Source organism: Miscanthus floridulus, chromosome 5 (genome assembly GCF_019320115.1).
Source record: "Miscanthus floridulus cultivar M001 chromosome 5, ASM1932011v1, whole genome shotgun sequence".
Taxonomy (NCBI): Eukaryota; Viridiplantae; Streptophyta; class Magnoliopsida; order Poales; family Poaceae; genus Miscanthus; species Miscanthus floridulus.
The window spans coordinates 8,235,775-8,245,717 of record NC_089584.1 but is presented as its reverse complement, the minus strand read 5'-3'; the positions used below and the strand labels follow the sequence as shown (position 1 = coordinate 8,245,717).

Here is a 9,943-nt window from a genome sequence, read left to right as displayed (position 1 = left end):
CATAGCAAACCACAATTTGTCCTTCATCAAGCTTCTTCACTCTCTTAACGGTGTTATCTTGATGATGTTGGGCTTGCTCTGTTTTGCCTTGTACTTGAGTCAAGTCCTTGGTAAGATGAGCCACTTCTTGCTTGAGTTGCTCATTCTCCATTCTGACCTCTTGTGTGCATGTATCTACAATAACTTTCTCAACACAAACTTGATTGCATAAGGATGAGTCTAAACATAAATCATTACAAGAAGTAGAAGCATCTTTTTTAGGTATGTCAAAGATAGAACTTTTCTTTTTAGGTGTATTGGTGAGGGTTGTACCGACGACTTCAAGATTAGCAACTTTATTAGTTAGCTCATTATAATGTTTGCACATGTTTATTTTAATAAGGAAACTTTTATAAGCATCTTGTGAGCTAGCTACCTTTTCTTTTAATTTTCTATTTTTCTTTACAAGTTGTTCATCATTGATTGTGCATACATTTGTTATTGCACTAGCCTCAAGTTGCTCAATTTTAGTAGATAGTTCAATATTAAGATTAGCAAATGTCTCATATTATTCAAGTAAGATTTTATATGCTTCTTGTGAACTATCTATCTTTTCTTACAATATTTTTAGCTTCTTTTGTTGGCTAGTGCAAACCTTAGCATATTTAAGATTTTCTTGCACAAGTTCATTAAGAGAAGGCATTTCATCATCACTGTCACTCTCACTAGAGGATGAGATTTTGCTACCTCATGCTATAAGGCACACACGAGAAGAGTTTGATGATGAGTGCTTGTAGCCTTGCCTCTTGTGATGGACTTCTTCTTCACTTGAAGAATCATTCCATGACTTTATTGATATGAGGGCTTTGTCCTTGCACGCTTTCTTTGTCTTGGGTGTGGGCTTGTTTGGACAAACTTTCACAAAGTGCTCCAACTCACCGCATCCATAGCAGTATTTCTTTCTTTGCTCATGTCTTTAATTGGTGAAGATGAAATCTTAAATTTGGATGGGCACACCTTTGACATTGAGCCTTTGATCATCTTCTCTACCTTGTTGATAAGTTTGATTGATTCTTCATCAAAGTCGGAGGTGGAGGAGGAAGATTGATCATCATTTGAATCTACATCATCATCATCATCATCATCCTCGTCTTCTTCTTCATCTTTATTTGAGGAGCTTGAGCTTTAGCTTGTCTCAACTTGCTTGTCCTTCATCTTTTTTTCTCACTACATGCAAGAGCTTTGCCTTTGATTGATGACGAGGCTTCTTCTTGACTCATCTTCCGTGACATTTCAAATGCCACAATCTTGTCAATGACTATGGCCAGGGTCATGGTGCTCAAGTCCTCCATGTTGTGAAGGATGGTGATGATACTTGCATATTTTTTTTGTGGTAGCACGGAGATGATCTTCCTCACGATGTCCGCATCATCTAGCTTTGTTAATCCTATTGAATGGAGCTCATTGATAATTAGATTCAAACGAGAATACATATCAAGCTCATCATCATTTATTTTAAAAGAATAATAATTTTGTTTAGCTAGACAATGTTTTTACTCACGGACATTAGTTGTGCTATCATAGAGCTCTTGGAGTTTTAACCAAATTTCATGTGCCGTATTTAAAGTGAACACTTGGTTAAACACATCCATGCTAAAACATTCAAACAAGCAATTTTTAACTCTAGCATTGAAATGAATTTATTTTTCTTCACTCTTTGTGGGTTTATCGGGATTCTTAATGGGTTTCATCCCGTCATGAGTGACTCCAAACACTCAAATCTACCGCCTCAAGGTGACAAGTCATTCTAGCTTTATAGTAGGGGAAGTTAGTGCCGTAAAAGTGCGGAGGCCTAGAGGTATCCATCACAACCACTCTAAATAGCGTCGGCTCAATGGCGGTGAAGCCAAAGATCCAAATTGAGTCAAACTGTCTCTGATACCACTTGTAAGGGACCGTGATGTCTAAGAGAAGGGTGAATTAGGCCACTTAAAATTCTACTTCTAACTAAGGCCTCTAATTTCACCTAGTCAAAACCTATGCAGAAAAGTAATTTATATAATGTGCAACTACAATTTAGCTAAGTGTGTTGCTATCTCTACTGCAAAAGAATGATGCAACCTAGGTTCTAATCCTATCAACTAAGCTAGGGAAGTAAAGCACACAACCAAGATAATAATGTAAATGCGGAAGGTAAAGATGAGATAGAGGTGCAAATTCCCGTCGACGACTCCGGTATTTTTATCGAGGTATCGAGAAGCGCTCAAGCTTCCTCTAGTCCTTGTTAGAGCCCCTCACAAAGAATCCCTCACAGGAACCAAGCTTCGAGTCGGGTAACTCCATGAATATCTCCACCTTCCTCACACGCAAGTGAGTCTCTGATATGCCTTGTGACAAGTCTCCCAAACCGCTCTCCACTCCGATATGCCTTCTGACGAGTCTCCCAAACCTCTCTCCACCTTCTTTACTGTTAAGCTTCCGGACGGCTGCATTTACTACTCTACCAAAACTAATAAGCACCTCGAGGTTACGGACGGCCGCAGGGCGGAGCGGTGGCGGCACAGGGCGTGAAACTTGGTGGATCTCCATCCCTCTTCCGCCCATAGATGCGGGACGATGATCCAGAGCAACCGCAGCTACCGCGGCCCAACATGGCCAGCCCAGATCGCAGCGCCGACAACCCGCCTTCCCTTCTCCTCCACGTCCCCTCTCCTTGAAAAGCCAACGAGTCTCTAGGAAGTTCCGATACTTATGCTGTTATGCACCAACACGGAAGACGGCGGGGGTGTAGCGGCAGATACGGGTGGGAATCGTGCGATACGGCGAGTTGGCGACGGCTTCCGAGTCCGTTTAGTTCCGCGAGAAAAAAAAAATGACATTGTCATCTTGTCTTGTGCCACGTCTATTATTAGCAATTTCTATGGTAGTCAACGGTGGAGCTGGACAGTCAGGCCACAGATGATGCACCTGTTTGGATGGTGACTGCGGCAACTCAGAAGACAGGCAAGAATGCTAGGCGTCCGATTTCTTGCACCTGTGGCCAGGATGCGTTGCCTGGCAGGCAGCCAGGGGCCAGGGCGTCATCCAAACCGGGCAAGGTCGCCGAGGAATTGGCGGCGCGCGGGACAAGGAAAGGAGGCAGCGCCAGCCAGCTGACGGGGAAATTGCTGCTGCAGGGCAAGGCGCCAGCGGCGCCGGTGGGCACCGGCTTCCTCGATGGACGGTGCTATCGTTTTGCCATTGCAGTTTGCACCGGTGCGAGCGGAATCAGATTTGTACAGTGACCGTATCCGATCCCCTGTCATTTGATTAATGCTCCATGGAAACAATAGAGGATTTGCTCTTGCTGCGGGGCAGGCCTATTCGGCTGCAGCAATACGCTGCTGACTTGTTTTGTGTACCCAACCTCTCTATAATAAACTTCAAGCGTTTCAAATTAGCACCAAGCTTTTCAGAATTCAGTTTTTTTTTTTTTGATAAGTGAGAATTCAGAATGACTGACAGCGTGCTCTCCTAGAGCAGCTCCCTAGGTAAGCATATGAAGTGATTCCTTAAAATAAACTAAGATGGAGGAGCGAAAATTAGCTTCTTTGCAGTTCATCAGCCTGTTCGCTTGCTCGTAAACGATCGTAAATTTCCAGTCAGGAACAGTGTTTTTCTCTCACACCAAACCAGCTAGCAGTAAATAATCCACGATCGTTTATGGTCTCCCAAACAGGCCGCATTTCTGCCACAAAATTACATCCCCATAGGCCTCCTGTTGAGTGCTGAAAGCAGTACAGATCCATGTGACCTTGATTGTTTAACGATCTTGGTTGTATATACTATACAGGAAAAAAAAAAACTCTACTTGAATCCAGGCAGTATGTCTGGACCCAGCAGTAGGGATGAAAACGGTACGGATATTTTCCGACCATATTCGAAACCGAATCCGTTTAGAGGGGTTGAGATCTGTCCGTATCCGAGTCCGGATATCCAACATCCGATACCGTATCCGTATCCGAATACTCAAATCGCATATTTATGATGTCGATATCCAATCGTATCCTATCCGACATAGTTGACACTATCCGTATTCGAATCCGAATCCGGACAGAAATATGAAAACAAATGTAATATCGGTGATATCCGTCCGTATCCGATCCGTTTTCATCCCTACCCAGCAGATACACTCATTGATTGACCACACCGCAGGCCAATAAAAGGGTCCTGAAATTTGCGGTGAGATTCTGATTGAGCAGAGCACAATCAATGCACTGTCAGCATCCAATAGAGAATGCAACCAGTAAACATTTTTGCCCTTCCAGTGTGGCTGTCATGAGCACATTCATAAATCCAGGACCAACCTGGGGCCAGTTTAGTTCCCCAAAATTTTGCCAAATTTTTCAAGATTCCCCGTTACATCGAATCTTTGGATGCATGCATGAAGCATTAAATATAAATAAAAAATAAAACTAATTATACAGTTTAGACGAAATCCACGAGACGAATCTTTTAAGCATAATTAGACTATGATTGGACACTAATTACCAAATAACAACGAAAACCGCTACAGTGCATTTTGCCAAATTTTTTGGCATCTAAACAAGGCCCTGGAAGCAATCATGCAAACGTAGTACTCGCAAGATTTCAAAACTTGGCCAGTAGCATGATGCATTGTCCTCTCAGAAGAAAGGCAGAAAAATGATGCAATTGTCCATTTGCATGGCCTTTTTCCCTATCTGAAAACTGCTTTGATCTCCGATTTTTCAGACCTCTTTACCCTGCAGTTAGTTCAATAGAGCCAGCTTTTCTGTCCTTATAAAAAGCAAGCAATATTTATGTCCTTAATTTGTATGTAAGTTTAGTCAGTTTTTTTTTTTTTTGGTGTGCACATGATGCATAGATCCAGGTCTCTAGGGCCTTTGTTATCTGGGGTAACTATGCTCTTTGACCAAGACTTTCGGCCTTGTCAGTTTGCGGAAACATCAGCAGTTCAAGGAGGTCAAACAAGGCCAAACCCTGTGTCATGTCTGATTCCGGACAGAATCTGTCCTGGTCATTTAAGAGTAATCAGCAGTTCACCTGGAAAAATGTCATACGATGATACGAAGGCCTTAAACTATTCCACAAACTAAGATAAGAATCTGCTGCTGTCTTCGAACTTGGCAATCAGTAAGTTGATTACTCACTGAGCTCCAATAATCATGTGCCATTTGACCACTGTGAACTTTTCTAAAATTTCTAGGTGATGTTGCTTACCACTAGCTAGCAGTTCAACAAGTAGGATAAACTGTTTCAGTGGGCAAACAAAAATTTATTCATATACGAGTAGACCCCAGTTTTGCATACCAATAGGGTGTAGTTTCAGTCTTTTTAATTTGAGAGCATCATTATATATTAGCAGTGCCTCACATTATGAGGTCAGATGGAAAATTACCACTGCAATGTTTTAGCACACTGGTTTCAGCTTCTAGTTAAGACCGCAGCATAGACCAAATACTCAAAGAGCTATCTTCGGAAGCAGGACATTGTAAATTATCCTCTCTTTTTCACCTGAAATAAACACCCAGGCAAGAAATCCACAATGTTGTCTACTCAAAGAACTATCTTACAGAGACTCTACCACTGACAAAGCCACAATGACTGAACAAAGATACAGCCACAATGACTGAACAAAGACGCAATCTGACAACAAGAAGTTGAACAATCAGACCAGCGACAGAAGGACAACTCAACAATGCAGCACCGAGCCACTCAAGAATGTGGCAAGACACCAAGCAAACATCCAAGCATAGAGAGGATGTGGAAGTAGGCTTCATCTCTGCATGGAGCTCCATGAAACTATCACACCTGAGCGGCCTTCAGCTCGGCGCTCATGACTTTCCTATCATCTGACTGCTTCAGCGCCACCGTTCTCTGGGCGTTGCATGCCTTCTGCTTCACCTTGATCGACTCTGTCATGCTCATGTAGTTGGGTCTCGTCCTGACATTGTCCTCGGTCTTCTCCGAAGTCACAAATGTGGAGAATGATACAGGTGTGGATGCAAAACAAGAAGACGATGACGCAGAGCTCTCATCGTTGTGCAGTTCAGTGCTCAGAGACGAGATCGACTGGGCTTTGAGGCGCTGATGATGTCCGTGGGCGTGCGTTGGCCCAGGTGGTTTTGCACAGACCCGTTTGCTGACATTATTCTTGCGCACCTTCACTGAATTCGGTTCAGAGAAGTCACCAAGCACACCAAAAGAATCCTCACAGTTCTTGGAGGACCGGAAGTCAGGCGAGCTGGAGTTGGTCTGGTTGTGCTCTTCCATCAACCTATTCTCCCATGGCCGTGCCGCCATCCACCTCTCAAGCCAGCTCCAGTTGCCATTGCTCTTGTCGAAATTCTGATGCTTGAGCAGCATGCCGGAGTGGTTCACCCGGCCATTGGAAGTAAGCTTCGGTGGCTGCAGAACAGGCAGAACAAAGGTCAGATCAATATTCACAAATACTTGTACAGAATCACAATCAAAGTGTCGATCATCCCTACATTGCATTTGGCAGTGCCATCGGCCTGCTGCGAATATGCGTAGGCGATAGCTCGCTCGCGCTTGATTGCGCCCTCCTGCCGCTTCTGCAGCTTGACCCTCACTTGTTCAAGTGTTCCCTGACTGTCACACCATCCTTCCTGAAAAAAAGAAAGATTACAGCAGCAATGAGGGTCTGTTCATCTTCTACTCAATGTGTTTCAGAACCAGAATCAACTTAGTAAGGAGAAGGCAATTGAGACCTCGGCTTCCCTGAGGATATCCATCTGGGTGCGGCGCGCCTCGAGCAGCTTCTGCACGGCCTGGCCCTCGGTGGACATGCGCACGCGGCGCGCCCTGATGCGCGCCTGCACCCGCACCAGCGCCTGCATGCACCGCAGCGTCACGGCCGCCTGCTTCCGCACCTGCCGCCCGCGCACGATCGCCTGCAGCCGCACCAGCCCCTTGAGCGCCCGCAGCGCGCGCCGAGCCTTCACCAACGACGAACACACGCGCAAAACCATCACGAATTTCGCAACCTCCATTCCAGTACGAATCCAAAGAAGAAACAGGTGTCGCGGAGAAAAAATGTGGGTACCAAGAACCCGCGGAACGCGGTCTGGATGCGGATGGCGGCCCACTCTTGGCGGACGGCCATGAAGTCCCTGGCCGGGGCGCGGGTGACGGTGGCGACGGCGGCCGTGAACGGGTCGGCGGGGGCGGCCACCGACGACGCGTCGTCCGAGGCCTCCGACGCCGCCGAGCGCTGGCTGCCGCCTCTGAAGCCTCGCCAAATGGAGCCGTGGTCGCCGGAGGAGGTCCGCCACAGCTTCCACTTGCGGCCCTTGCCTCGCAATCCTCCGTGGACTGATGGGAGCTGCAGCTTGTCCTGGACAGGAGCAGTAAAAGTTGCGTATTTGATGAAAAAACTTCAGAATAAAATTCAGAGTGAACTGTACAAGGGAGAAACTCAGATTTTGAGCTACGATTCCACGGAATGACTTGAACTTCCATACGAATGAACAAATACGGTACACAAGGATTTTTGTCTGAAGCAAGAAAGCGAGTATTGACAGACAAGTGGTACGAAGGAATGAAAGGAACGCTTTTGGTGGCCATTGACGGTATCAAATACAGGGTTACCATTCTGGGAGTAAAAAAAAAGTATCAAATCCTATGTTCTGTATCTAGTGTGGAAAGGGAAATAGGGGCTGTACCACACGAACTAGGAACAAGACGGTAATAATCATTGTTTTTCACTTCAGAAGGGGAAAAAAACTAAATTCTAGTTGTCCCATCGGATATTTCAACACATATATAAAGTATAAAATATAAACTAATTACGAAATTAATTGTATAATTTACGACTAATTTGCAAGACAAATTCTTTAAACCTAATTAGTACAGGATTTGACCATGTTTTACTTGGGTAAACATATACTAATTAATTAAGTTTAAAAATTCGTCCAATAAAATACCGACGGATTATATAATTTATTTTTATATTAATATCAAAAACCCTATGCAATATCCTCTGACACACCTTCTAAATTTTAAATTTTAAATTTTAATAGCGGCAACTAACACCCCCTAAGTCTGGGACAGCGAGAAAGCAGCATTCATGGAGACATCTATGTACAAGAAATCTTCGCAAGGATGAATCACGATAGACAGAGACAGACAGGAATCATCCAGATTACAACAAAACAGAAAAAAAAACGGCTGGTAAAAACGGGGAACTATTTCGGGCAAAGAAACCAAGAACATCCATTTCCTTACCCCCCACCCCCACTCACCTTGCAGTCTTCCTTGTCGGGCTTCTTGAGCCCTATGAGCGACTTGACCCACTTCCCGGACCCTCCCATCCTGCTCCGCCCCTCCTCTCGCCCAGAACGGCGGCGGCTAACGGAGGCGGACGTGTCCCAAGCGGTGGGCGGCAGACACAGGAGCAGGAAGAGGAGCGGCCAGCGAGGCAACCCACGCGGCGGCAGCCTTTGGCAAGAACAAGAGGAGGGAAGAGTGGAGAGCAGCGCGGGGCGGGGCGGGCGAGACAAAGGGGCGCGTGCCGCCTGCTCGGGCTTTGCAGTGGGAGTGGGAGCGGCCGGCGGGTCGGGCGCATGGCAGGAGGCTCTGGGGTTTTGAAATTCGAAATGGAGGGAGGCGGTCAAGCACGCAGACTGCCGCTGTGCTGCTGAGAGTGGAGCGCTGCGTGCAAAAAGCCAGGGCTGCGCCGAGCTGAGCTGAGCTGACAAAGACAGACAGCTGCCGCCGCGTCCATTACTGCCATCGGTTGCGACCGAGGCTGTCTTTGGCGGGGCTCCTTGCCCAGCGGCTCGGGCTCCGGCTCCCATTGAACTGTGCAACACTGTAGATCCTGGTAGCAGCGAAAAAAATGGCTCCGGCTCCCGTATAAATGAACGGGAAAAGAGGAGGAGCCAGAGAAGCTGCAATTGGGGGCGCCAGCAGCTCCTCCATAGTGGTGCTACATTAGCCGAAGCCGGAGCCGTCGGAGCTCCTCCAAACGGGCCCTCACTAATCAATCACTCGCTTTAATTAAGAAAATCAAAAAAAGATTAGAACAGCTAAAATTTTGCGATTTCGAAACAGAGGCAGCATCGATGGACGCGGTTGGAACTTGGAAGCGCGACGCGAGAAAGAAGGATCCTATGTGAAAGAATCCGTTTCAACTTCAGCATCGTAGCATTTCAGTTTCACATCGCATTGGATTCTCTCCATACTGTGGCCTTTTCTTTACCCTTTGTTTCGCTGCCGTCGTGTCCGATGGCCATGGACGGCCGGGACAGTCAGACAGACACACATTCATAGGAGGAGTTAAAAAAAAAGCCCGTAAAAACCTCCTCGCGTTCCGCCCCATCGAGAACCGGGCGGCTGGCAGTGGCAGCACCCAGGACCCAGCAGCACAGCAGCGACCAGCGATGAGAACAGGGCGGCTGGGCTGGTTGAAAGGATGGGTCAAATGTTTTCTTTCGCCTTTCCGGTTTGTTCCCACTTGTCGTGTGATGTGCTCTGTGGCTCTGTGCTCTGCGTGACTGTCCGTGCCCGTGCCTGTCAACTGCGATTTTTAGAATCATTGATGGATTAAACAGAAAGAGTGCGCCAGTAAGAGTGTAAGGTCATATCTAGATTGGGATTAGGAATCAGTATGTGACACTATAGCACTTTCGTTTGTATTTAATAATTATTGTCCAATCATGGTCTATCTAGACTCAAAAGATTCGTCTTGTAATTTACAATCAAACTGTGTAATTAGTTTTTTTTATCTACATTTAGTACTCCATATATATGTCCAAAGATTTGATGTGATGGAGAGAGTGAAAAAACTTACAATCTAAACAAGGCCTAAGACTACTATTGGGAGTTCACACCGTCCGCTTCATCTTTGATTTGACAATGTGGTGCTACAGTAAACATATGCTAATAACGGATTAACTAAGCTTAATAAATTCGACTAATA

General features: G+C 45.9%; 1 protein-coding gene across 1 annotated transcript; it reads right to left on the bottom strand.

The window, feature by feature from the left end:
* Positions 1–5,404: 5,404 nt before the first annotated feature.
* On the bottom strand, positions 5,405–8,735 carry LOC136451451 (protein IQ-DOMAIN 6-like). The gene is made up of 5 exons (XM_066452153.1): positions 8,265–8,735; positions 7,067–7,357; positions 6,732–6,959; positions 6,492–6,629; positions 5,405–6,408 (listed from the first exon to the last, which is right to left on the bottom strand). The coding sequence occupies exons 1-5, from the start codon at positions 8,331–8,333 to the stop codon at positions 5,806–5,808; spliced, it is 1,329 nt and encodes a 442-aa protein (XP_066308250.1). The 5' UTR covers positions 8,334–8,735; the 3' UTR covers positions 5,405–5,805.
* Positions 8,736–9,943: the final 1,208 nt, after the last annotated feature.

Excerpts from the sequence above, each read along its gene's own strand:
- LOC136451451 (XM_066452153.1), bottom strand. The coding sequence starts at position 8,333 with ATGGGAGGGTCCGGGAAGTGGGTCAAGTCGCTCATAGGGCTCAAGAAG. Across the intron at positions 7,358-8,264 it reads CCGACAAGGAAGACTGCAAG|GACAAGCTGCAGCTCCCATC; the intron begins GTGAGTGGGGGT and ends GCTCCTGTCCAG. Across the intron at positions 6,630-6,731 it reads ATATCCTCAGGGAAGCCGAG|GAAGGATGGTGTGACAGTCA; the intron begins GTCTCAATTGCC and ends TCTTTTTTTCAG.